General features: G+C 46.9%; 8 protein-coding genes across 8 annotated transcripts; 4 read left to right on the top strand and 4 right to left on the bottom strand.

Moving 5' to 3' along the window:
• Positions 1–713: 713 nt before the first annotated feature.
• On the top strand, positions 714–3,015 carry DFL_004164 (uncharacterized protein; the record flags this gene model as incomplete). Its single annotated transcript, XM_067633213.1, has 8 exons — positions 714–786; positions 849–953; positions 1,018–1,317; positions 1,393–1,593; positions 1,665–1,713; positions 1,885–1,991; positions 2,066–2,337; positions 2,404–3,015. The coding sequence occupies 8 exons, from the start codon at positions 714–716 to the stop codon at positions 3,013–3,015; spliced, it is 1,719 nt and encodes a 572-aa protein (XP_067491404.1).
• A 751-nt stretch (positions 3,016–3,766) lies between these two features.
• On the bottom strand, positions 3,767–4,214 carry DFL_004163 (uncharacterized protein; the record flags this gene model as incomplete). Its single annotated transcript, XM_067633212.1, has 2 exons — positions 3,767–3,996; positions 4,073–4,214. 2 exons carry the CDS (start codon positions 4,212–4,214, stop codon positions 3,767–3,769), a joined length of 372 nt encoding a protein of 123 aa, XP_067491403.1.
• Positions 4,215–5,910: 1,696 nt separating this feature from the next.
• DFL_004162 (uncharacterized protein) lies at positions 5,911–7,378 on the bottom strand (the record flags this gene model as incomplete). The annotated part of the gene is made up of 6 exons (XM_067633211.1): positions 5,911–5,928; positions 5,995–6,281; positions 6,351–6,780; positions 6,843–6,883; positions 6,980–7,012; positions 7,144–7,378. The coding sequence occupies 6 exons, from the start codon at positions 7,376–7,378 to the stop codon at positions 5,911–5,913; spliced, it is 1,044 nt and encodes a 347-aa protein (XP_067491402.1).
• Positions 7,379–8,841: 1,463 nt separating this feature from the next.
• Positions 8,842–9,324, bottom strand: DFL_004161 (uncharacterized protein; the record flags this gene model as incomplete). Its single annotated transcript, XM_067633210.1, has 1 exon — positions 8,842–9,324. One exon carries the CDS (start codon positions 9,322–9,324, stop codon positions 8,842–8,844), a length of 483 nt encoding a protein of 160 aa, XP_067491401.1.
• A 183-nt stretch (positions 9,325–9,507) lies between these two features.
• On the bottom strand, positions 9,508–12,928 carry DFL_004160 (uncharacterized protein; the record flags this gene model as incomplete). The annotated part of the gene is made up of 6 exons (XM_067633209.1): positions 9,508–9,575; positions 9,637–12,014; positions 12,070–12,298; positions 12,361–12,454; positions 12,516–12,673; positions 12,739–12,928. 6 exons carry the CDS (start codon positions 12,926–12,928, stop codon positions 9,508–9,510), a joined length of 3,117 nt encoding a protein of 1,038 aa, XP_067491400.1.
• A 3,267-nt stretch (positions 12,929–16,195) lies between these two features.
• DFL_004159 (uncharacterized protein) lies at positions 16,196–16,624 on the top strand (the record flags this gene model as incomplete). Its single annotated transcript, XM_067633206.1, has 1 exon — positions 16,196–16,624. The coding sequence occupies one exon, from the start codon at positions 16,196–16,198 to the stop codon at positions 16,622–16,624; it is 429 nt and encodes a 142-aa protein (XP_067491399.1).
• A 1,923-nt stretch (positions 16,625–18,547) lies between these two features.
• DFL_004158 (uncharacterized protein) lies at positions 18,548–19,101 on the top strand (the record flags this gene model as incomplete). Its single annotated transcript, XM_067633205.1, has 2 exons — positions 18,548–18,817; positions 18,868–19,101. 2 exons carry the CDS (start codon positions 18,548–18,550, stop codon positions 19,099–19,101), a joined length of 504 nt encoding a protein of 167 aa, XP_067491398.1.
• Positions 19,102–22,639: 3,538 nt separating this feature from the next.
• Positions 22,640–26,545, top strand: DFL_004157 (uncharacterized protein; the record flags this gene model as incomplete). Its single annotated transcript, XM_067633204.1, has 4 exons — positions 22,640–22,805; positions 22,879–25,512; positions 25,565–26,027; positions 26,092–26,545. The coding sequence occupies 4 exons, from the start codon at positions 22,640–22,642 to the stop codon at positions 26,543–26,545; spliced, it is 3,717 nt and encodes a 1,238-aa protein (XP_067491397.1).
• Between the last annotated feature and the right edge of the window lie 388 nt (positions 26,546–26,933).

The raw sequence follows: 26,933 nt of genomic DNA, 5'->3' as shown, positions 1-26,933 counted from the left end.
ATGGTTCGAGTTTTTAGCACTGGCATCTGATTTTCGCAGCAGGGACCCACCCGCCCAACGGTACCTTGTCGTGAGAAATACCCAGAGGAGTGTAGTATCATCTTGCGGTACCAGTACCCCAGACGTTACTTTTTCCACGATATTGGGGTTATCCACACAAGATGAAGCAAAAGCCAGGATCCTCGAAGGGCGAAAAAAACGACCATCTTCCCTTCAGAAGGATAACCGGGCTTCCATGCGCTTGAAAATGGGCCGGCACGTTTCTTTTTCCTGGTAGAGTCAGGGCCACCCACACAGCGAAACTGATATATGATGCAGAGGACCCTACAGCCAGGAGGCTTTGAGCTCCTTTCTGGAAATTTTGAACTTGATACCTTTTCTTTGGTCGATTGAACAACCGATACCTCGACGGTTCATCCTGTCGTGCGTCCATCTCGCCATAGGCAGACGAGTAGAAGTGGCTTGGGATTAAAGACAACTTTGGTGGTACGATACCAAAGAAGAAGAAAGACGAAGGTCTCGATTGGACGAAGAGAAGCTGGATGAGGACAACAACCTGGGTTCACAACAAAGTCTCAACACAAATTGTATAACCGTCGACATTTCTTTTCAAAAAAAACGCTATTTCGGATATAAAAAGAAGGGCTGCTCGCAAATATATTGAGATCGGGATTATAATTTGCTGTCCGTAGGATAGCTAGATTTCACCAAAAATGTCGGAAAGAATACTCGAGTTTTGCCCTCCACCTTTAGTCCCACAGGCGAACTATCCAGGCACTGGAGGAAGTATGTCCCCCACTTCAAACGAATCAAAAGCCGTAGTCGACTCCTTCTAACATTACGTTAAGGTATAAATGGTAGATTATGTACAAAGATCCCGATGCCCCTTGGGCTTGGAACCACATATCCATGCTGCGTTCCTTGTCCTGTTCAAGATTGGTTATATCCAGACAGTAAGTTTCTTACATGAAATAGAGCGCCTTCATGTCTGGAAAACTAATTTCGATCGGTGTCTAGATTTCTCGACGATAGTAGACGCCGTTTCATATGTTAATCTCGCGAGCATAACAGCATGTTTAATCCTGCTTCTAAGTTTCTGGGTCCTACCGACAACCCAAACGAATAGGCACTACCTGAGTGTCAGTCTGGTGGTCGCAGTTTTGATCCTGGAAATCCCATTTGTTATCGGAATGGCTACAAAGGACAAGGACGATAAATGCATCAACGAAATTACACCTTACGATATGGCGAGCAGCGTCCCTTGTGCTCTCTCCGGCACTTTCCAACTTCTAGGCGGCTGGTGTGTCGCGATGTGGGGTAAGCACTGCATTTCTGGGCCCTATAGGCAGCATCATCTTTTTGAATGACAAGGCTAACTATTATATCTTTTAGTTTTTCTACGAGCTCTCTCCCTCCATCTGCAGATCTGTTGGCAAGTAACACCCGGAAAGCCATACTTCATCATCTCTCAAGTCGCTGGCTGGGCCTTCCCTGCCGCGATGACTGCGATCGCTCTTTCCGTGACTGGGGTTTCACAAAGATTTGGAAATACTTGCCATATCAACACCAAAAATGGGCTCGCAACATTCTGGGGTATGACCAAATAATCCCTTGGTTTATGCATAGCTGCAAGGGCAAGGTTGCTAACATTTCCTGATTCGTAGGACCGCTGTTGGGTATTGCTGCAGCTGCAATTGTCATACAATTCGTCACGTAAGCGTTAATCATATACTACCCCATGTGCACAATTACTCCGCATACCCTGTACTCAACTGTATTGCCAAAAAGGCACATGTCTAACTCCAGCTTCTGAAGCCTACATTTGTGTAATCCTGATACCCTTGTGGAACACCAACGCTGACAATTTTAATGTTATACATATAGATTCGGCTATTGTATCAACGTCTACCTTCGAAGTTTGTTCGAAGATGCTCCGTCAACCGAAGCTGGCTCCGTCGCTTATTCAAATAGCCGTATTTCGGCAACTTACAGTATGTATCGAACATTCTAATCCCGTGCTTCACATGAGGCTTGTGTGATGCTAACATTTTATCCCACCGAAAAGCCCAAGCCCTGCGAAGAGTAAAGCGAGTTATCGCTATGCAATGGCGAGGTATCCTAGTTGTCATCGTGGTGATCGTCGATGTTATCGTTTTTGCAACCGTATTCCTGCAGTTTGAAGGAACGACCGAGAAAACCCCTGCCAACACCACACACGCCGGCCAGTGGCTAGAATGCCTCATCCTAAACGAGGGCGACAAGAATAAGTGCTTGAAGGAGGCTGAACAGCTGGTTGTACCGGAAGCTACCGCTGCCGCTGTTCTTTTCCTTCTATCGGTAAGTTCAACCATACTGAAACACATGCATGCATGCATCCCCACTAACCCAAACATTCATATTTAGTGTAACGGTTTCTGGGTTGCAATATTCCTTGGCCGCTGGTCCATGATCACAGGCTGGTGGCACCTCGTCCGTAAAGAGAAACCTAACGACGAATTCGTCAGCCTGAGCGCTGCACGTCCTGCTTCTTTCGGTCCAAACCCTCGTACCTACGAAGACTTACCCTCTTCCGCTACCAATTACAGCACTAGCGCCGACGAACGATATCGCGAAAACTACGCAAAGGGAGTCTATGAAATGGAATACGGAAAACAAGCTTCAATCGTCGTTCACGAGAGCTTTCGCCCAAAGAAAAGCCTTCAGATAAAGAGAGTCCTCAGTCAGCCGATTGTTTCTACCGCAAACCTAAAGAAGGGGTCGGGAAGGCCGCCTGCGGTCCAAGAAGATGAGGAGATGGGGAATATCGGATACACCGCTACGGTAACTGGCGGGTACTCTCGACCTATCTTAAGCAGATCGATCACAGCACCAATCGGCGTTGCCCGAACGAGCTCCGTAAACAGTAAAGCCGAAACCCCCAGTCGAGAGCAGGAAGCACTGGAGTTAAGCGTTGCGTCCGCGACCCGTGGACGACAAAATCCAAGACCGCCTTTCCCTTCTGCGCATAGGATATAACGTCTAACTTCCGTCTTTACATTGTTATTGCGACATCATTTGCATGCCACTGGGTTGGCCTCACTTGATTACAGCTACCTAAAAAAGTATGATTTGAGCAGCATAGAACTGAATCTATCTCTTGCAAATCCGGTTACGACATATCATCAACGACTCTGAGCAAATTATTTTTCATCCATATCTTATGGCGAAAGGCGTTTGGATATCTTTTAGGCTTTTACTATATTCATGTTATTGGAGGAGGACTCTAACTCCGGGCTTTTCCTTTTTATTTCTTTTTAACTTTATACCCCCGGCCGTATATGCAAGTGCCACCTGTATGATTCAGTTGTATTATATTTAACATCAAATGTACTAGTAGTACTTATTTCTCAATGAATAATATTGACATCCAATAACTTTATCAACAATCACGAAAGGAATCCGATATGTGAAGCTTGCTCAAACCTATAATTAAGTGTTATCCTGACACAATCGATCTTACCGGCGCACGCACTAACTAATCGATTACCAAATCTAAATTTGAGACAATCGAGAAAGCCCAAGATTTGAAAATGAGATTATTTTCATTATATTCCCTCTATGTACCCCCGACCGGCCAGGGAACGGAGTTCATTAATTCCGTTGTCGCAGATTAAGATTACTATCTACATGTTGATACTCCATATCATCTGTTGCCATCCTTATTTCCTCGCTTTCCCTCCTTTAGATCAACCCTTTTCCGCCGAGTAGAGAAAGATAATATAACCGTTCAGGGCCAGACACCACCATCTGGGATGGCTGGTCCAACTGGGGGTTGAACACCGCTGTCCGGAGTAGTTGGAAAGCCGCAGACGGTAGCGGCTGGGATCAAAGTGCCGCTGTAGTAGTGCCAGATGTTGTTGTTATCTGGGCCGGAGCATTGGATGCAGTTGGCGTAGTTGTGGATGAAAGCTGGGCTGCTGCAGTAGTCGGGCTTGCGGGATCCAGCAACAGCTTGTCCTATAGATCACAGTATATACTAATTAGACTCCAATATCCTAACAAGCCGAGTACACCTTTGGGAGTTTGTATTTACCGCAGTTGTCGTGGCAGTTGTAGAGAGGAGTGCCTGGGGCCTGTCTCTTGAGGAGTTCACCGGGCCAGTTGGGGTTGTCGAGAGGAGCAGCAGCGACAACGCTGATGAGAGCGGTAGCAATAGCGACGATGGAGAACTGCATCTTGATGGTAGAGTATGCGTAAATCTTGTAAGATCTGCGAATAGATAGAAGAGGAAGAAGAAGAAGAAGCTGATGGTGGTGATAATAAAAAGAAGCAGGAGAAGAAGGCCATTGTCCTCCCCTTTTATAGGAAAGTGACTCGACCTGGACCCCAGATCCTCAATGATGCCCTGCATATTCCAGCATCGAGGGTGGTTGGTGACAGGATGACCTTGCCAACTGCTGAGTGATCGTCTGAAGTTGCATGACAGTCGATGCATCCTTGAAGATGCCCCAGTACACCAGCAATCGCAGTTGGGATTTGTTCCCAGAATCAGTTATGCGACCGATATCGGAAGCGGTGAGATATTCGCAGAATTCAATGCAAATTACCCCCCGCATTGTTCCCCCATTGTTTAGTCGTCTGATGACCCTATACCGAAATGAAAATCGATAATTATCGAGATACCCGGATTTTAACTCGTGATGGTTTTCAAACTTGACCCCGGACAGCCTTTTCAAAATAACCGAGGAGGTTTATATCAGAGACAATAACCAGCAAGTGGATAGCTTGTAACTTGGCGAAAATGCTATGTGCATAAAACCCAGGATAAAATCAGCAGAAATGGGTCACAGACCGGCCAATTGGCTAACTCAAACGAGGCAGGCGGGGTCAAAGTCTGCATTTTAGCTTGTTAGTATGTTGGATTTCCTACGATCTGATAAGATTAGGAGCTCCTTGCCCCTGCCAGAAGCGGATCAGATAACTTAAAAACACTGGGCGCAAACCTGCCAGCCCGCCCAAACCCGAATTGCTCCACCAGAAAAGAAGTTCGCATATGCCCACCACCTTTCTCCACAGCTGGCCGGGACAAATCAGGAACAGGAAGGAGCGAGCCGAAGGCAAAAGTCGCGCAATAACGCTTGCTGTTAAGTTTTGCCCAGACTTGTCTTCGTTTTTCCTTGTCTTTTTCAAGAAAAAATTTGCTGGATGCTAAACCTGATGTCGGTGTATCAATCAATTATCTAATCGCAAAGATCTTGATCAGTTGGCCTGTCGCCCTTGGCAGCTCAAACCGGTTCGTGGCCTGATAGGCTTTTGAAACTTTGCGACGGCAGATTTGGAACGCTGGGTCCTTCTTTCGCGGTTTATAGCGTGGGGGAAGTCCGCACACTCGCCGAATGCTAAATTGTTTACAAAACAATTAACCAAGCTGGGGGTAAGCCATTTGCGGGTGCGCCACCGGCATGTCACCTCGGTGGGTTTTAGGGCGGAACTAGCCATTCTGCAACATCAACGTCACCATCTCGGAGTCATCTTCTCATAGAATGTATTATAAATTGATAGAGCGCTATCATTACACGCCTACATCGCTGGTTGAAACAAAATGTGCTTCCCTCGGTGCACCAGGAACATTATAGAAAGAGCAATAAGGCGAAGGAGGAAGACGTCGTGGGAGAAGACGATTCGAGACTAGGAGAAAACCTGGGAAAACGGATGGTTCAAGTGTAATTCAAAGCCAGGGTGAAACCTTATACGGAGCTAGAGAGTAGACTATCCAGAAAGAGTTTGAAAAGTAGAAACGGAACAAGGATAAGATATGTAGATGGATAGATAAACATCCGACGGATTTGTGGGTGAGCAGAAGGGGTTTCGTCTTGAGCAGCTTCCTTGGGTGCAATTCTCTTGCCGAAGATTCCATAGCTCCGCCTCTTTTTATTCCTCATCTCCGATCTAGAACAGGTGTAAAACGAATTAGCTAAAGCCCCGGAATCTTGATCTAGTGAGTGATGACAATACCTTTGGAGCCAAATAAAATCTCAAATATCCTGCTCCCATCTGGTACTCGACCAACAACGGTACCTCGTTACTAAGGCAGAGCCTGACAGTAGCAGAGAGGGATGAAGCCTTGCAAAAATTTACAAGGTATTTGAGGGAGAAGGTTAGATTGACGGGCTCGGTGAGCTCGATTTTGGTAGATTTGTCCTCATCTTCGACGTTTGTATGAGGGCGAAGAGTGACGGATCCATTGCCAATATCTCCGGAGCACGCGAATTTAACGCCGTCCTTGTTGGCTTCGATGGATACTATTCATTATTCCGGTTATTAGCTCCAAGATCCCTAAATCTGATCCGTCGGGTTTATAGTGAACGTACCGCTCTCACTCAAAGCAGAAAGGTCCCTACAGATCCTCTGAAACTCGGCCGACGGCAAAGTAATGGTGGCGGCATATTCTGTATCGGGAATACCAAGGTGCTCTTGATCGATGTCCATCAATTTGATATCGTATTCACTAAGTCGATCCTGGGATGAGCTTTCGAAGAGCAAGTTCAGGCTGTCTGGCTGGTCCTCTGCCTTGAGAGTGAGGAGATCTTCATTGGCCGCTGCACGAAGGACCTTCATCAAGCTGTTGAGGTTGATTCCCAATGCAATATTACGGTCACATCGATAAGGCGAGAACCCCTCGGACCCAAGTTTCATAGAAACGAGCGCGACGTGAGAGTTGTCCATTGCTTGGAGTTGGATACCGGCATCGTTACAGTCAAAGTTGCAGTCCTGCACAAGGTCCTTGATGGCTTCAACGACCTATTTGAGGTTGAGAGGTTAGAATCATGCTTGGATCAACATCAGGCAGGGGATGGAGCTACCTTTTTGAGGATCTGAGCTTGCTCCAAACGTGCTTCTAACACTGTTACATCCACAACTTTAGCATATTCCAGCTATTAAAGACACATCGCGACACAGCGCGTATAACTGCAGCTTCATGGACTTCAATGGAGCGTACTCTTGACTGTATGTATCTCGTAGGACGGAAGGTCTAAGGAAGATCGATAGCTACTAGACACCAGCACGGTTAACTCAAGAGCAGGGGATAAGGGAGCGCAAGGCGAATTTACGTACGATTACAAAAGGGAGGTATCTAGGGCTTCCGGGATTCGCGGTCGTAACTCGAGAGGTGAAGATGGAGTGAGGATGGGGATGCGAGGTAGCGTGAGGTCGTGTGTCGTGGTTGAGTCGTCAAGCTACCAGGAGGTGTTGTGAACAAACTCCAAATTTTGCTGTTGGCCGAACGCGTCTTCCCAACACAGCTTTGAGCTCTGTGGCGCGTTAAGTGCTGCACAGCTTTCGAAATGCAACAGCAACTCGTGCCGATTCGACTGATTGATGGTCGGGCGTCTGGCATGGTTATGAAACTGGGTCGATCTTGATCTTGGTATGAATATAGATGAAATGCCTAGGGAAAATCCACCCATATATCATGATATCAGGGCCCTGTAAATGCCATGTCCGAATACTTTATCAGGAGCCCTTGGGCTAACCGACGCCAATTGGACACATTAGAACATGTTGGGATATTTTATAATTCGGGTATTTGGATACTATATTCGGTCGCACTGATATTCAAACTCGGGAATATTATGGTACTTCATGTAATGTTAAATGCTTTACAATTTGATTCTTTAAGTATCACGCGTGCACGTTTGTATTAATCTTGTTAAGTGGCGGAACCAAAATAATTTCCAGCTCATCCGTTGTAAGACATCAAACCTGTGGCAATAAATTTCTTGGAATTTGGCACGGGCCATTGGGTAGCTATAGCTTGACTTGGGAGGGAAGAATATATCAAATTTGCCAGAGACCTTGAAGATATCCGAGGGTTCAGGTACTTATGTTGGGGTGACTTGTTGGGATTTGGGCAATACAGGGTATTGGTCTCGAGATCTGATCCTACCCAGCAATATTTAATGAAACCAAAGTATTGAAACAAGATGTCGATACTATCGCTTTTGTCAATTACAATGAAACACTTGTGGATCCACTACTGCCGTGGCGGGAGGATAACATTCCATGCATCTTCCTCGTGAATATAAATATCGTATCGGATCATTAGAAAGGGTGGTACTTGTGGAAATCTAGCGGATGAAACGCAAAATATCGACGAGAGTCTATTAATCAAGAAGGGGGTCCAGTTAAAGTCATGGTAAATTGTTGAAAGAAAATTTCCGAGCAGTTAAAATTTTAGTTGACAAAGAGAATTAGAATTATTCGAAGCATGCCGCTATGGCCGTGGGTTATCGCTGTTATATACTGGGAACGGAGAAGTAAATATGAAAAGGTACGAAATGCCGCTTCACTGTGCAAGATACGAAGAAGAGGAAGAAAAAGCGTACTGGCTTGTGAAAAAAGAAAGGTATGCTGGGAAGCAAGAAGTTATTTTGGCGAATGAGAATGAGAATGATGACGATGATGGGCAAAAGCGGAGCGGTATCATGAGCTTCGTGCACCTCCATGATTAAGTATCAAGTCCAAGTGAAGTTATAGGAATGTTAGAAATATCGAATGAAAAGCCAAAGGAGAGGAGAAGAAAAACAAATGGACGGAATAAGGTTAGTACTAAAATGCAGTTCTGCTTCCTGGTACTGGCTACATGTGTAATGTGAGGTGGAGTGCGTATTAAGACAGAATAATATGAGAATATGTTGGTAGGAAAGCAAAATATAATGTACCATTGAAACACCAGACGTTAAAAGGCCGAAACAAGAAACGAATTAAAAAAAAAGAAGTATGGAAGATAATCCCTTGGCCGACACCTGAGGCATGAAGTCGGGAGTGCAGCGATGCAGCGGAGATAGGAGGACAAAGAACTTATTCTGGGCTTGCCGATGGGGATGGGGTACGGGGAGGAGCCCGTCCAGCACCAGGGGTGTCATATATCGAATATTGATCCATGACACCCACTGGCGCTGAACGCCCCTCGGAGGAGGCATCCTCCCTGTCCTCCTCGGAATGCCCGTCCTCGTCGTCTGACTGGTAGTAACGGGGGAACCAACGGCGGAGGGTTTCCTCCGACATATCGGGGTACATATCCCGATAGTCAAAAAGATTGGTGTTTTCCGCATATGGGTTGTGGAATTGGTAGGTGGTAGTGAGGGTAGCCGTAATTTTTGGACGGGGAGTCATGACCATTTTGAGGTACTCCCACCTTGTATATTGAGGTGGATTGTAGTAATCCTCGTTTGGTACATACTCCACCGTCGGGGGTGGTTCCGGAATACCAGCGAGTTGTCTCTCGTACCTCGCCTGCATCTCCCGCTCTTTCTCCTCGGGCGTCAAAACCTTTGGGATCATCTTCCTGTTATCGAATCGCTTGCAAACATCAGAATGAAACATACAATCGACATCCGTCCCGCTGACCCTTGCTTCGAAAAAGCGTCTGTCTTCGCGAAGCTTCTTTTTGTTCTTAGCGAGAAACTTGTAAGGTTTCCCTAGAATCTTGATCCGTTTGGGTCGGCGGATTGTCTTGGAGCCTTTCTATTGCTCCACTCCGGCTGTCAACTGAGCAACACGGGCCTTAATCCTCGCAACTCGTGACTCAATTGCTAAAAAAAATGGTACCTTAGTATATGTATATTCGTAAACCACGGTAGAAGCTAGACTTACATTCTTCAACATCAACGGGGGGTGGGCTTTGGGTGGGCTTAGGCGGTGAACCCATAGCTTGGTTCGCTTTGGCCCTGGCAGCTGCGTTCGCTTTGATCTGAGCCCATCTATCCTGAACAGGCTCTATAACTGGGGAGGTTTGTGGCGATGACGGCGGTGTAACCTTTGCCTGTTCTTTCGGCTCTGGGGCTGTCTCTGGAACTTTGACGGGCTCTTCTGCCTTTTCGCTGGGAGGTGACACATCGTAGCGGTTGTCCGAAGCGGGGACGTCCGGAATGTGTTCACGCGAAGCAGCGAATCGAGTCTGTGAATGGTTTGGACGAATAGGCGATGGTTCCGGTGAGTCGTCTTGGGGGATGAAGGCTGGTACATCGAGCGGCCCTTGGTCGAATCGCGAAAACTCAGTCTTTGCAGCGGTTTCTTCGACGATAGAGGCTGCTGGTGTTGTCTCGCGAGTGGCGATAGGCTTGGGGCTAACCGGAGCCTCTCGGGCGGTCTGGAACGACTCGAATGCAGCGGGCTCTACTGTAATCGTCGTGGTGGTATTATTTCCATTCGAGACAGGCGGGATATTGGGCTTTCCGCGGAGTGATGGTCGTCGGTCAGACTTCTCAGGAACGGTAAGGTTCTTGGGGGTAACTTGGACGGAAGCTCGACGGTTTGCGGGCTTCGTGCTTCCAAAGATCTTCCTCAATTTGCTAACTTTCTTGTTTGGCTCACCGTCGGATAGGTCAGGGCTCATCGCTCTCTCAGATGCATCGGTTCGAGAAATCACTTGTTTCAGGGGAGCAGGTTCTTCATGATGCTCGGGCTCTGCTTGAGGAACCGGTGGTTGTGGTCTGTCCGAGACGATTTCCAGGGACTCGCGGGAGACTGGGGCAATCACTGGCGTCGGCTTAGAAGATTGGGTATTGAGTGGTGCGAGCTTTGGCTTGGCCACAGCTGGGGAAGGAGGGGACAAAGGAGGGGATGCCGGTGCATGAGCCGGTGATCTAACTGGAGATTGTGCATGGCTGTTGCCGTTCTCGACTGGCGCAGGAGGGAGGCTCTTCTGGGACACTGCTGCAAGTGATGTAGCACCACCAAGATAGGCATCTCTGATAGCTTCTTTATCGTAGTTCTTTGCCCAAGTCATGGCTGGCGAGGCTTCCTTCATGATAGTAGGTTGAAGCGTCATAAAACTAGCAGTCGTCATAACCTTTTCAGCGGGACGCTCTGGGGGGTTAGGTCTGGGGCGGACAGCTGGAAGGTCGTGGCCACGTTGTCGTAAAGTCGCAGCAGTCTGTCTAATACTCTGCTGTTGCTCAGGCGTGAGATTGAGGGGTCGTTGTGACAGGGAGGTGGTCGAAAATCCATTAGGTTTCTCTGGAACGACTTCTTTCCTGTCAACGGATCTTCGTCGAATAAGCCTATTTCTCATGGTTCTTTTCTTGTCTTTCTTCGTAGCAAGGAAGACCTCGTCGTTGTTGGTGTTCTTTAGCGCTCCCTTAACCTTCTCTTCAACAATAACCCATTTGATACCACGGATGACGGTGTCGAACATAGCACACCGACCGAAGACTGCTTTTCGAGCAGAGGTTTCTTCAGGAGCCAAACTCGTCATCCAGACGAGCCAAAAGGCATCATCTATCGCAACTGTAGTAATACTTGCTAGCTCACCGGGCTCAAGGTGTGATTCATCTGGTCGACGGTTCGATTGAACACTACGAGCCCTGGAGGTCTCGATAGCGGGAAGAAGCTTGTCTGGGGACAGAAGGATTGGAGCAGGGGCTCTTGCCTCCGAGGCTGCCTCGGCGAACCCGGAGGCCATGAAATCAGCCCACGATGGTGTTGTCGGTCGAGCAAGGTCAACTGGCTTCTGTCTCTGGACCAAGTTGTCATTTTGTTTGCGTTTCTTGAAGGTCTGCCCGGTTGTCCCAAAGATGCTATCATCGTCTCCGGATGACTCCGATTCTTCGAGGGCTGAGAAGCCGAGATCTTGAAATCTACTCCAAGATTGGTCTCCAAGGCCTGCCCCAGCACCTGGCTTTGCCGATTGGTTGGCGGCGGAAATGCACTTCAAAATGCGTTTGGATTCCTCGGTAAGAGCGTGAACAGGGTCTTCGTAATCAGAGAATTCCTGCAGCGCGTGGCTCTCCTCGGTGAAGTCGAAATTACGGGCACGACGGAGAAGAGCGAAAGGAGTGGGCGAAACAGTGTCAACTGTCATAATTATGTGGCTCGTCGGCTCGTTGAGGAAAGAAGACTTATTCGGGGGGTACTCTACGTCGTAGAGCAGCTGTTGAAGGGAAAGTGGAAGGACCGAGACCCCACCACTTCCAGTTGGTGCCAATGAGCGTAAATAGGAAAAGAAGAGATGGCAGGTAGCCAAAGCAGCCCTAGATGATACATTAATATGGCATATGGAGAGCACGTCACCCGAATATTGCTTACTTTGCATATGAATCGTAACCACCCACAAAACCAAATCCGCTATCAGAGTGCTCAAAAGCCCACCAGCCTGCCATTCTAGAAATCTTAAGACCAGTCAAGCCATTGTGCTTGCCGTTTGCTGCAATCGCAGATAGAAGGTCGAAAAAGTCGAAGATGATAGACGAACGCGCCTCTGAACCGACAATCATTGGCATGAAGGATGGGAAGGCGTTTCGGGACATCTCGGAATCTTTGCAATGAATGTTAGAGGCCATTGATCCTACCCGAGTTTTGGGAGGACTTGTATCATACCTGCTTCACCTTCGCGGAAAGTATCGTAGACACCCCACGAAACCACACCACCAGGAAGTCTTGCCCAGCACCACTTCATAATACTACACAGAACCTAAGGGATGAATAAGCATTGGCTGAACTGGAGTGTTGAGAGCAAAGCTAGGAGAGCTTACTGTTATGTCTGTCAGTCTGAGTTCGCGAGCAAGTCTATCTCCACGCATCGGTCCATTGAAGTCCATTTCGGTGCTAAAGTATTTTCGAATGAACGGACGAGCTGAGCTTGGTTCATTTGTTGGTCGGAATGGTAAGATGAAAAACGGAGCCGTCAGGCCTGGTTCGGTTCCAATTAGCTGTTGGCTCTAAAAGAAAAGCGTTATGAATGTAATGGAAACCTACCTCTTGATTTGATCTCGGTGGTACAAGCTTTGACCAATTCGCAAATTTCATCAGGTGTGACTTCTGTTTTCTCCCAAGGGTCCTGGTAAACAGGAGCTGCGGCGGCCTCGGCAGGTTGGTTATCCAATCCCTTGGACTTTTTGGCCTTGCCCGGGCTTCCTTTGCCCCGTAGGGCCTTCAAGAACGACATGACGCGAATTATGAATGATGTTTCGACCGTGCGATAGCTCGTCACGGATAAGATATGTTGTCGTTGGTGGGGAAGATTTGACCTTCGAGGTCAAAATGATACACTGTATCAAAGACGGAGAGAGAGAAAAGTTGGTATCGGATGTATTCCAGAAGGGAGATAGGTAAATAAGAACGTGAATTTATCGAATCCGAGGTATTCTAATTTCGCGACACGTTCAATTAGCAGCTTGAATTAATAGATTGCTTTGAAGAAAAAGTTGTTTCATCGTTCTTCGTTGTCGGTTTTTTAGTGCTGCTTGTTGGCCGTTGCAGGGTTCAAGAGCAAGCTGGTTGGTCTTCCGCCCAAAAGCAAAACCACAGTTATGTTGAGAACCACGCGAAGAACGAAGAAAGGCGACGGGATGCGACTTACCGACAAAGTCAGATAAAAGATGAAGTTGAAGCTGAAGTTGAAAGGACGGTCGATTGGATAACCAGCACACAAATCGGGGACGAGAATCGAAGGGAGGGAAGTCTGGTGATGAATGCGATGGTGGTGGTTTTTTGGTTCGTGAATTGTGGGCTCAAGGTGTTTTAAGGGGAAGGGAATGGTGAAGAGGAAGAGTGGTGGAAGATAAAGTGGAATTTGAGTGGAGAGCTTTAGCGTACTGGCGACAAGGCACCCACTCTACTTTTTTTTTTTTTTGTTCCTCGCTTTGGACTCCTCGATGATGTCCACAATAATGTATATCACTGGTTGAGAGATAAGTATATAATGGAGAGAGGTAAGGTATTGTGACAAAGAATCGCAATTCAATCGCACCCTGGGCGACGGGATGGAAAACTTTTGCCGGAAAACTACCGCTGACCAAAGGGTTAGGTTGTAGACGCTACAGTCTGAAAGTACGTCAATCTGAGGCCAAAACAAGAAAAGCCATCCGAACATGGGACGACCCCAGTGATTTAAGTATAAAACTCTGGTTCGTTCGAAGACGCGCAAAGATTCTTTCACTTCATCTGCAGAGGCTGAAAGGACCACCGACCGAACGACCAGAAAGGCATTTGAATGCGCTGTCAGACAGGAGAACTTTTTTCAAGGTGGGGATGCCCTGAATTCGAGGCCGATGGCTGTCGCACCACCACTACCAGGCTTTTATATCAAGCGTCTTGCATCGACTGGTCGACCACTGGCCACTACTAGGATGCGAACAAAGCAAATGCACGCAAGGAACATAAAAGCCAATGAATTCAAAAGCGGATCTACATATGGGACATTGCGATGGGATACCCTTGCGCGCAGCGATATAGTGATCCAGAATGAACTTTGAGGCCTCGATCTCAAACCACCTGATCACCTCATGAACACGTTTCTTCCCGATATCAGTTCCTAAGCGAATATAGACCCTCTTCGATATCACCAATTGTGCCGCCATGCATGTCAGATCTGATGCCGTTGAACTTCCTGATATTGCCCTGGCATATGGTCTCTCTTAGTGCCGATGAAAAGTTTCGTGAAACTCGAAGGCGAGTTCATGAACATGGGGTAAGGGTCGCGAAAGAAGCAAATCCCAATCAAAACGGTTCATCGGCGTTGGTCAAAGTCTGCCGTCATTGGTTCGCTCCATGCCGCCCCTGTCTGCAATTCCCTGCAACATGAACTCAATGCTCCAAGCGAACCTGAGCCATGTCGATGAGTTGGCAATCTAGCATGACGCCAATGAGGATTTTTCATCGGTCTAGCAGTCGCGTCGACGGCAACAATCGACGTGTCTTTGCGTTATGCGATGACAGAACGGCTGAAAGACAAGGCGATGAGCTTGAAATGCATGATGCCTTGATGGGCCGCAGCTAGAGCGCCGGGATGAGTTCGAGGGGCTACAAAAAATACAATTTAATTTTATCAGAAATTGGTGGCGCCAGTTCGGGTCCCATAAAATGACCCAAGGCTCCTTCATCAACCAACCGAAGCCATATTTGATCGCTTCTGGCCATGGTTCCAAATCGAGACATGAACGAATTGCGTTGCTCTTAGCGGCTACCATTTTAGGACGTCGACACCGGTCTAGCTCCGAGAAGGATTGGACGATATGATGTCGTTGGAGTCTGAATGTTTCACCAACCTTATTCCCACTTCGTTGGCATTCGGCGCTTGGCCACACTTTCCTCATATCGGCAACTCTCACCAGTATTATAGCAACGTTCCGGGTACCGTTGTAGCCACTGCCGTTAATGTTATGCATCCAGCAGTTTGGGGAGCTGAATTTAGCAATGTTACCGTCAGGGTAGCGTGCACGTACGATCCCCACACCTCCATGGATCCATGGAATAGAATTCTTTGTATCGATAAGAAATCCGATTTCGATACCCAGAGCGCTGGTTCATCACATCAACATTTGGTATAGCCTGTGATTCCTTTGCATATCATACCCTTACCGCCATCCCAAAACGTCCGACCAGTTTGAAGCTTGACTGATGTCACAGATAAGGCTTAAGCTTGTAGCACAAAGCTCTAAACCCTTAAGCAATGATTCAACACATATTAATATCAAATATACTATTCAAACATAGGTTCGGCTTCCGGCATCTCAATATTTTCCGAACTCAACTTTAATGCGCGATTGGTCCGCTTGCGGGTAACTTGATTAAGGTTCCTCTCCAACAAAATGCGCAGAATTTCTAGCGCTCAGGTACCGCTCTCATGCTCAAAATCGGTTTCAATTAGTGATGGTTAAGAAAGAATCTACTATATATACATAATAATGTTGGTTTTGCGGTATCGATCAGAGAGCTAATTATGTAAACTTCACTACAATCAAACTGGCCATATGTTACCTATTTCGAGCGGCCTTTAAAATATAAATCTTATAGTATTCATTCGCATTTTCTTTATTCACTACCTAATTAGGTATTTTCTTAGTATACATATTTTGCAATATCGACGCCTTTAAGGGTGAGAGCTGAGACTGCTTAAGGGCATATACATCTAAGATGATATCTCCGGCCTTCTAGCGGCTTCCGAATTCCTTCAATTCAAGACATATATATCCAACCTTTGATATTGACCCTTACGTACCCAGTTACTCATTCCAGTACTGTCAGCCCCACCAGAACAATCTCGTAAAATAATTTCAAAATCGGCTGAATTATTGTTTGATTACGGTATACCATGTTACCTCTACAAGGTGAAACCATCCAAGCCTTCGATTCTCCCTTCGGTGGCTTTACATTGCCTCTTTCCGAGCAAATAAACATATGGCTGCCATCTGTGGAAACGATTAACACGAGCATGATAATCAAGAACTCATCACACGTCTCAAACGACAGTGCTACATCCTCATCCAGTTCACAACCGCCCACTACCAACATCCCCAACACCCCAAAGAACAATATGAATCCGGAAAATGAGACCGTCCCGATTGAGGCAAAAGAGACCCAAAACCACAGTGAATCCAGACACATCCAGTACCACATTACCGACCAGTTTCGATTTCTTTATCGACGATTCCACCAGCTTCTGGCACACCTAGCGACAGGAGCTCCAAAGTTTCAAACAACAACCAGCTCACTTCGAGCCTTTTTCACATTCCAGGCTGTCCAAGACTGGCTCTCCCACCTGGTATTAGCCGGTGGGACGACGTTTATCGCAGATGATAAGTTCAACGATCGAATCGCTGATTTCCTTCAACAGAACTGGACCATGTCACCATGGTTCTAGGGCTTCATCCATACTATCGTCGATCGGAAATTTGATTCAGACTTGGCAATGTAATTCGCCAGTTTAGACCCACTTTGGGATCTCTGGGACGATGCTCAACGAGCTAAAGATCTAAATTCTCAGTTATCAGCTGGACCTTCCCTTTTCACTGGGATCCACATCACTTCGTTTTTGTGGGGGGTACTTATCGGAGAAGCTTTCCTCGTAGTCTTGGTCCCGATCTTCCTCCTAGCACTGTATTACTTTTATACGGTCATTTGCTATTGCTTTGGAGGCAAGAAACGCCATATAAGAAGGCCATACAAGCGCACCACTCTTGGGGCAGATTCTCTAGCTATTTGGGGAAATGCAATTATTGATCTACTACCCGTCTCTCGCAAGAGAGTGAGGACTTCGGATATATATCCGCATAATAGGACTATTTTCTTAGACCAAAGTAGTCGGCGTTTGGCCCCACCAACCACTGATAGCAATAAAGACGTGGCATTGCCAGCATCGCCAGCGAGTTCTTCCGGGTTCACGGTTACCCCAGCTCGAGGCAGTGATATCCCGGAAAACAAGAATCATACAAACGAAGACGACATTAACTTCTCTCGTTGTATCGAATCTATCAATTCGGGTCTTCGAAATGGCTCGGATGCTTCAACTGCCAGGGGTATAGCGAGAAACAAGAGAGCGACTGGGTTTGTAGAAGGTTTTTCAAGCCAATCTTTAGACTCTGAGTTCGCAGATGTTGGCTCGCTGAGGCCTTTACAACAGCTTCGGAAATAACTGCTTAAGCAGTAACTCCGATCCTGGGATAACGAGCAGAGGGCGGGGGTATTTGGTAACGAGACTGGAGGGGATATATTAGATGAACAGCTACACATGAAACAATGACGGGGGGGCTAGTATTGCCTCCGGAATTAATAAAAATGACAATCCTTAGGACTCACAGTTTGGTTATGAGGCTGCTTAGTTCCCAACAGTTAGTTTCCCCGGATACGAGACCATTGGGGCTCAAGGATATCATCAACTTAATTGAAACGAACGAGGACAAACAAATAGATCAAGTTACGCGTATGCAGATAGGCCCTGTAATTACGTCATTAAATTGCAATCGATTGTCTTAGCATTAAATACATCAATGATATATCGTTGGTCATGAAGCTTAGAGCGCGTGGTTTGACGTCATGGATGTGGTCCAAGAATACATGCGGTAATGCATGGCTGAATGTTCTAGCAATTATAAAACCAGAATATCCACGGCCCTAAGCAGATTTGGAGCAAATCGAAGCCAACATTGCGCACGTATTTGTTGCTCCGCTAGTTATGATATGCGCATATATATTATGCATATATGGACCGAAATGCTAACATGTTGAAGTTAATTTTACCAAGACTTCGTGTGACCTCGTTAATATTTCCTATTGTGGCAGTATTGAACATCCACCACGCCAAGAAAACAGAATGTCAGATTTTGACATACGGAAACACAAAGCTTAAATTGCTTCATGTACGTCGTATAGCTTTGTTGAGGATTTGAATGGGCCAGGAGCTGGCTATACTAGCATTGTAGTCTCGTAATTATGATATATCATGATATCTTTTAATACTCTTTTTGTTAAGCCCTAGCGATCTCTTTAACAGGGCACCACATTAGCAGTGTGTAAGAAATGTCAGCAACGACTTTTTTTTTTCTTTGGCTATAAAAGGAGGCCCTCTCTTCCTCTTCCTCCCTTCTTCTTCTTCTTCCCTTCTCCTCTTCTTCTTCTTTCTTTATTTCTTTCTTCTCCATCCACAGCCCAAACAAACATTCCCAGTATTTGATTTCAGCGACGGATACCCACCCACTACCTTTCCCATCACGACAATATCTATAGAGCTAGTATCGATACGCCCACCTATGGATTCGCAAAGACCGACACTGGTCACTGCAGACCCATGCTGGTCGAGGGAGGGACTATTCCCAGGGGTGCTGTACGCCCTGGTCCTGAGGAAGTTGAAGATAGCGACGTCTTGGGTGTCTCGGCTGAGGAATCTGTTGGGAACAGTTCCCATGACCAACTCTGGGAAGGTTCGAACGGTGTTTCGGAAGACGGGGAAGTTCGAAGGAAGGGAGTGCTATTCTTGAGGAGGCAGATAGCCAGGGGATGGAAGAGGAGCAGGTTGAAGCTCCTGTGGTTCAGAGGAAGGTCTGCCAGCCGCGCAGCCGTATGGCCCGGTTGGTAGAATCACAGTTGGACCAATTTAAGGCGGAGTAGGAGAGGGAGAAGGAGAGGTTGGAGTTGGAGAGGTTGGAGAGGGAGTTCGATGAGCAGATGGAGTTGGCGGAGAAGGTGGAGAGAGAAGATGGGGAAGAGGCAGATCCTCCAGCTACGGAGCCGCAAGGCTCGCTTGGAGGCATGGAAGGAGTAAGGGGCGGAAGGGCCGAAACGGGGTGGCAGGGCCGGGGGACAAAATGGAAGGAGGGGACTGAGTCCACATTCAGGCTTTAGGTGGGACGGCCCCAACGGTTTACGATTTTACGTTGCGGATATCGACGCTATCTACGGAACGAGGATCAGTTTCACAAGCTGGGGAGCTTGAACGAGACGATTTCGTTTCTTTTGTCGATATCCAGTGCATAAGCTTGGTTCACGATCGTGCAAAGCGCACTGGGTGCATTACGCATACGAGCGAGCATACGAGCAACGACAAGACTGGATTTACCTCCTGATATTGACAATTTCTGACTATGTCACCAGTCATGTCAACGCAGCCGACGTCGAAAATACAACAGACCCGTTGAAGGAATTACTGCTTTGGGACCAGCAAGACCAACTTTATTTCGACGACTTGACAACGCATTCGAGACATATCGAGAGCTCGAGGAAGCATTGCATCGAACACTATGATCTTGTTGACACTTTGCTATCACTACTTATTAATCGAGTTGATGTTTACCACTGGTCAGAAGAGACTTGAAGGGTGGATAACAAGCTAAGGTTTATTTCTACGCTTTTTCTTCGACAAAGGTGTTTTGCACGGCCTCGTCGGATGGCGGCGAACTTTTCAAAGGTTGCTATCGACAAATCTTAGTCATTCTTTGGATTTCCGAATATCTTATGGCGTCAGCTTTGGAACCAATGTTTTATTTCCTATCCATACTCTGGAGGTTTGGTTTTTATCAGGATTCAACAGTGCACGCATGATTCAGCTGGGAAACTGAACACGCACTCCTGTATCCGGATTTGAACCTTTCAAGCCAGAATAGCCAAACGACACTCGACTTCAGCACAGAACCGGCTTCAACAAGCTAGCTTCGACAATCTACCGAATTTCGAAGCCTTCGCGATTGGGACCTCGCGTAGAGGCAGAAAAGACGTACTCATCCGCTTCAACATGCTGTATATTATGTATATTCTGTCAAGCTGCTATTCAAGATGAAGTAGACCATCTTCTTGTTGAATACAACAATTCGAACGCACAGAAGATGATGAACTTATCTATTCAAGGGCTTGTCTACATCCAAGGGCTCAGGAACTCACTGACCACTCAGAACAAAGGTTTGGTAATTATTTTCTTTATCATGACTTAACTACCAGCAACTGTTTTCCGACTCAAATCCTTGGAGCCGGTGAATTTACGACCAGGTAACACACTTTGGGATACCACATGCACCCCAATCGTTTCAATCAGATTCATTCCGGATCTCATGGATCTTCACGAAACATCGAACGGATAAGCCCTTAGGTACGTACATACAGTGCGATCGCGAACCACTGTCAAAAACACTGGACGGCATATTCGATTACTCGCGAATTTACCAGCGGCAACACCGACGAACCTCGACTTTTATCTACCGGAGATATATGTAAGTCTGATTACGAGACTAGAGATATATATCCAAGAGGTTTTTCAACGACGACCTTTATCTTGTTTGATACAAATTAAATTTCAAAGCGTTACAACTCAGTGAACAAAATCGGTCGGTCGCAGTTGCGTAGCCATTTCAAGCCGTCTATCGTCGAATCCATCTTTCATTCGACACGAAAAACTTAGTTCAAAATCCAAGATGGAAGTCAGGAACATGGACCAAGCCAGCCGTTCACAAACTCGGCTGTACAACTGTGGCCTTTATAAGAATATTGTCTACATATTCTATTGCTGCTGTTATGCTCCAATTCAACACAGGGGCTACAGAAACGAATCGAGCATATTGTTTTGGCCAACCACTTGGTTGCTAGACAAGCTTTATTCGTTGAGATCCGAAAAAAAGGAGGGATGGGCGAAATATTGGAAGGATATATGGTTAGTTTTGATAGAAAATGGTCACAAACCATGGATCGATAAACAATAATAAATAAATAAAAAAATAAAAGAAACGGAAAGAGAGCCTAGCCTACCGAATTAGGACCGCGACCCTTATGGAAGCGGGAAACCAAACAAGGAAAGGAAAGAAATGCAAAGAGAAAGGAAGGAAACCTAGATAGTGTCGGTTCGTACAGATGGCCAAATGAGCTTCACATACGAGAGAAACCAAAAAGAAAAAGAAAAGGAAACAGCGGAGGAAAGGTCAAAGAGAACTAAAGGAATTAATTTCCTAAACTCCAAAAAGGAGAAACGGGTAAGGGGGAAATTGGAGGAGCAAAGGCCACAAATAACGTGGACCGAAATACCAGTGAGCTTCAAATCCGTATATTACGGAAAGCAAAAAACCGAAGAGACTCCCAAAGAAACCCAAATTCAGTGGCCACATGCACATCAGCTGCAAGGCCCAGACTAGATAGAATTTAGTGCAAAGCACTATTCGGCTACAGGACTAAATATAAATCGTTTACACGATATCTTTATTCGTTCCATACATGTAGCCCGTGATAAGCAAAAATGTTCCCAGACTGAGGTCATTCGTAAGTTTCTAATTTCAGAAGTAGGAGCTTAGAGTCTTGGGATGTATCACGCTGTAGCCTACTAGTGGTGTAAAATATGTGAGCAAAATTGTAAATCTCGCCCACCGGTTTCGGTATTATATATTTCGAATTCAGCCGATATGACCGCTTTTTCCTATAATACAATCACATGTGTATACACAAACACTGTAACAGGCACTCTGTGATATAACAGTAAATTTACTTCATGTGCTTAATGTTGGTGCAGGGTCTTGACCATACTATATGGGTTATCAGCGTGTCTTGTAGCTAGGGTAACTCGTGCCATAGTCATAGTTTCTAACAGATGAAGATATTCAATTCTGGCTATATAATTGCAAGTAAGCGCAAGGGTCAATTGATCAAAGATATCGATATCTGGGTATCCGGATACGGAGTCCCGGGTATACCGGTAGATCAGCGTCGAGACCGTGGGAAATATCATTTTATAATTATACTCTACAGGTCAAATACGACTCCCCGCCGTTTCAACTGTGCTTCACGCCATCTTTCTTCACAATCTCGTCCGTAGGTCTAAATATATTGCCGCCTCACCCGAGTCGAGCTGATGGCCCTATATAAGTTTACCTGCATATATATATATATATATATATATTGCCTTCGTTTTGACGTCAAAACGAGGTTCAGTTTAATGTTTTCACTACTTCTGACAAATTGACGGTCCCTCTTTAGATTTTCTGGTAAATTTGAATTAATTAGATAAACACCGTTCACCCCCCGGGCGATACCTGACTTTGAGGCCACTAGCTCTTTTTGCGATAAAATCCGACCTGCTACTAGCTTCGGTGTTTAGATCGCTGAACAAATACCATATCGAGTCTGGTAGAATTGTGTTGGCTGTTGGAAATGTACGCATGCTCATTGGCCATGGTATCCGATAGCCGAGGCACAATGGTGTGAGGAATCCCTGTAGAAAACGCCAGGCCGCAGCTACCCCGTAAACACGTTTCTTATGCAACCATGCGCTCGTGATATCACAGCTGCGGAAAGAAAAAAAAACCCTCGTGTCAACCTCGCCGGGTTCGGTCAATCTTTCACCAATTTATCCCGTATCCGACTCGATATATATATTACCGTCGAAAACTTTCGGAGAAATCTTGCAGCTATGCCAGGGTACGACAGAAAGCCGCGCCGAGGACGCCGGATTGCGTCGAACGACATTCATGCGACCCTTGTAATCGACGAGACTTTGATGGGAGAGGTTGGATTTGTATCTCGAGATATCTGGAATGAGCTCTATGGTGGTATTACGGAAGAGGAGGACGACGGAGGTTTGTAGTTCCAATTGATGTCCTAATCGTAGCTATAGGAAATCAACGTAGCTGACCACATCCGCCTTGGTAGCCATGCCTATTACACATGTCGCTCTCTCGCCTTCTCCAATACCCGCTCCAACGTCGTGTGCCTCTCCATGGATTGTGATTCCGACTACCATTCCGCCGTTAAATTCCTCACAGTTCCCGACAATACCCCTATCCACGATCCTACTACCTGCCAGCGGAGCACCACATCCGTTATGGGAGGCCTTCGCAAGCCAGCCGTCGCTCAGGGCTGAGAACGGCATCAAGTTTCCAATTCAATTAACGGCCACAACCCCAATTGCCTTGACAAGTGTGGTTGTCGGCTTCTTCTCGACAGGCGAAGAAGGCCTGTTTGACGAGGAGACGATCGAGGAAATGATTACAAAAGGCCTGGATGATATGCGAGTCGTACATACTAACGATATTGTCCGTGTGCAATGGATGAGCGTTCTGGCAAGGGTTCGGCTGTGCGAGCCAGTCGACCAGGGTGTGTTAACCGAAGACACAAAAGTTATTGTGGTCAAGGAGTCGAGAGGGAAGAAAACTGGAGAACTGGAAGATGGGCCACTAGCGAACGGAATCGATTTGAATGGTGTAGACGATAGCGACAGTGACGAGGACATATTATCGCAAGGCGACGATGACGACGAAAATAATGTCGAATTACCCGGAGTTTCCACTTTTATGGACATTGCTACGACGTTGGGCACCCCGTCTATCAGTACACCGCTTAGGAATGGACCTGGTGCTTCGATATCTGGACTCTCAGATGCACCCAAGGTGGTTAAATTTACAGCAAAGCCCCTTTCTCAGAAAATCCCGACAGCCTTGCTACTTCCAACGCCGTCTACAGCGGACGATGCGGAGGCGAGGGTATTCGTTAGAGTCAATGAACTGATGGGCCTGGGCTGCTTTAGCGGAGACTGGATCGGGGTAGCTAGTGACCATGGTCTATTTGGGGACAGACTTCCTAACGGCAGCCGGGCTTGGAGACCGGCAAAGGTCTATTCTCTGCCCGAGCTCTATGCTGGAAAGGAGAAGGTCAAAATCCTGATGAAAGGCTGTGTCTACATGTCTCCATTGCTTCACGCCAACCTAGGCTCTCCGAGCTCCGTCGTTTTAACAAAATCCCCATTCATAAACCCTTCAAATATCCAACAAGGCGCCTTGTTATCCCCGGTTACAGCAGCACCTCCTAGCTCGGCGACACCTCAAATCCCTCCTACTGCCAAGGAAGTGACCCTACTCCGGATATCCACACCTATATCCACAGATAGAGCTCTACAGCCGTCTCTTCTCGCTGGTCTTAAAACTTACTTTGAGACCTCGCGCAAAATGGTTAAGGTTGGAGATCTGATACCTGTCTTGGTCGATGAGTCTTTGGGTCGTAATTTGTTCTCCCCAGCTGCGCTGCTGCCTCCAGACGCTGAAAATGCCGAAGAGGTACCCGGTGCTGGGGATGAACTTCTTTATGGGTCGCATGGTGGGGCCGGAATTGGTGTGAACAATACGGGGAAACTTTCTGCTGCCTGGTTCCGCGTCGGCACAATAGTACCTGCCGATGAGCCTACAAACAGTCTTAGCAATGGCATGTCATCACAGCAATGGGGCGGTGTAGCCATTGTCGACCCAGGAAGCACAAGAATGGTACAAGCCGGGAGCGAAAGGGGCAGGATACCGCCGACCTTGAATAGCCCTTGGGAATATTATCTTAATATTGTGCCGCCGCCAATTCCGAATAACCCACCTCCAATCCATCCCGCTCTCGAACTCCCAAATAATTACATATCGCCTGTGCATCGCCGGCTGCGGGAGTTAATATCAGCTGCTACATCGTTACGTTCTATCAAGCTCGGACTCGCACCATTGGCGGTGTTGTTAACATCCACCCAACGCTCGATCGGAAAGAGGTTGCTTGCCTGCCGTGCCGCTTCTGACGTCGGTGTTCACATCTTCCACGTTGACGCTTATGATATTATTGGTGAAGGTGGGCAAGCCAGCGATGTCAAAACTGAAGCATACCTCCGAGCTCGTTCTGAACGAGCCGCATCTTGCGGTATTGAGAATTGCGTGCTGCTCATCAGCCATATCGAAGCATTTACCGCGGAAAGGATGGCTGAGGCACTAAAGGATATCGTAGCAGATATGAGAATCGTCATTGCTACAACGACGGATGTAGACAAGGTGCCCGAGCCTGTAAGAAATGTGTTTACACATGAACTTGAGGTTGGGGCACCAGACGAAGGCGAGAGAACTGGGCTACTAAGGCAGATAACACAAGAAAGAGGTGTCAGACTAGCAAAGGAAATCGATCTCGGCACGATTGCTCTCAAAACCGCCGCCTTGGTAGCAGGCGATCTCGTCGACGTGGTGGAAAGGGCAATGACAGCGTGCAGCGAGCGGATGGAGAAATTAGCAACAGAGATGGAGGGAGTCACAGTGAGAGATATACAACTTGCAGGTGGAGATGCCAGTTGTCTCAATAAACAGGATTTCGAGGCCGCTGTTGACGCTGCTAGGAAGAACTTTGCGGACAGCATTGGTGCACCGAAGATTCCAAACGTATCTTGGGATGATGTCGGTGGGTTGGCGAACGTCAAGAGTGCAGTGATGGAAACAATTCAGTTGCCGTTAGAGAGGCCAGAGTTATTCGCGAAGGGCATGAAAAAGAGGAGTGGTAAGTGTAACACCGTAAAGTTACCCTGGGAAACTCATCTAACGTTTTTCAGGTATCTTATTCTACGGGCCTCCGGGTACCGGAAAGACATTGCTCGCCAAAGCAATTGCCACGGAGTTCTCCCTCAACTTCTTTTCCGTCAAAGGTCCGGAACTGCTCAACATGTACATCGGAGAGTCCGAAGCCAACGTCAGAAGGGTGTTCCAACGTGCTCGCGACGCCAGACCCTGCGTTGTGTTCTTCGACGAACTGGATTCCGTGGCTCCGAAGAGAGGAAACCAGGGTGATTCCGGTGGTGTCATGGACAGAATCGTTTCCCAGCTGCTCGCTGAACTGGATGGCATGAGCGAAGGGAAAGAAGGCAGCGGCGGTGTGTTCGTTATCGGCGCAACCAATCGTCCGGACTTACTAGATCCCGCTTTGCTCAGACCCGGTCGATTCGATAAGATGTTGTTTTTGGGTGTTTCTGATACTCACGAGAAGCAATTGACCATTTTGGAAGCTTTGACAAGAAAGTAAGTTTCAATCGGAGCCCCATCTCAAATCATGCGGACATTGGTTGCTAATAGGTTCTTCTAGATTCACTTTGCATCAATCACTATCGCTTGCAAAGATCTCCGAGACTTTGCCCTTTACATACACCGGTGCAGATCTCTACGCCCTGTGTTCAGATGCAATGCTGAAAGCCATCACACGCCAGGCATCAAAGGTTGACCAAAAAATCAAGGAAATGGAAAATTCTGTTTCTACTGCATATTTCTTCGACCACTTGGCAACACCTGAAGACGTGGCTGTGGCCGTTACGGAAGAAGATTTCATGGAAGCAAAGAGGGAATTGATTGGTAGTGTTAGTCAAAAGGAATTAGAGCATTACGACCGGGTTAGGCAGATGTTCGAGACGGTCGATGAGAAGAATAATGAGGCGGCGGTTGATAAAAAAGGGAAAGGAAGAGCAATCGAGATAATGGTTGATGGAGGTGCGAGTGGAAGCGGATCTTTTGGAGACGATGGTGGTGAAGATGGGTTATACTAAGGAACGTAAACCTTGGGAGTTTTTATTACGGCTGAGTAGCATAGATATATATGTGTAAAAGTACATTACATGCACCAACACTACCTGGTATCTCAAAATAATCCGTTGTCCCCGGCGCCTTCAACAGGTCTCTACTTGGTGCTCCTTGATTATTTGGCTATTGTAGCCTTTTATAATTACACTTGCCATCGCAGAGACGAGCCCGTGTCTAATTCCTCATCATCCTCCATCCTGGCTTTTTAATTTCGAATTCCTAGCAATTCTCTGGTCACAATTCCTCGCCAGGTGCGGACTGTAAGAAGCAGCCGAATTATAAACATCACAGTCGCCAGTATTGTACTCCACACTGACCAAGCTTCCGAATCTAAACTGGTCGGTTTCCTAAATA

The sequence above is a fragment of the Arthrobotrys flagrans genome (genome assembly GCF_004000055.1).
Source record: "Arthrobotrys flagrans strain CBS H-5679 chromosome Unknown unitig_0, whole genome shotgun sequence".
NCBI lineage: Eukaryota > Fungi > Ascomycota > Orbiliomycetes > Orbiliales > Orbiliaceae > Arthrobotrys > Arthrobotrys flagrans.
The sequence above is the reverse complement of the archived record's forward strand: the minus strand, read 5'-3'. Positions and strand labels throughout refer to the sequence as shown.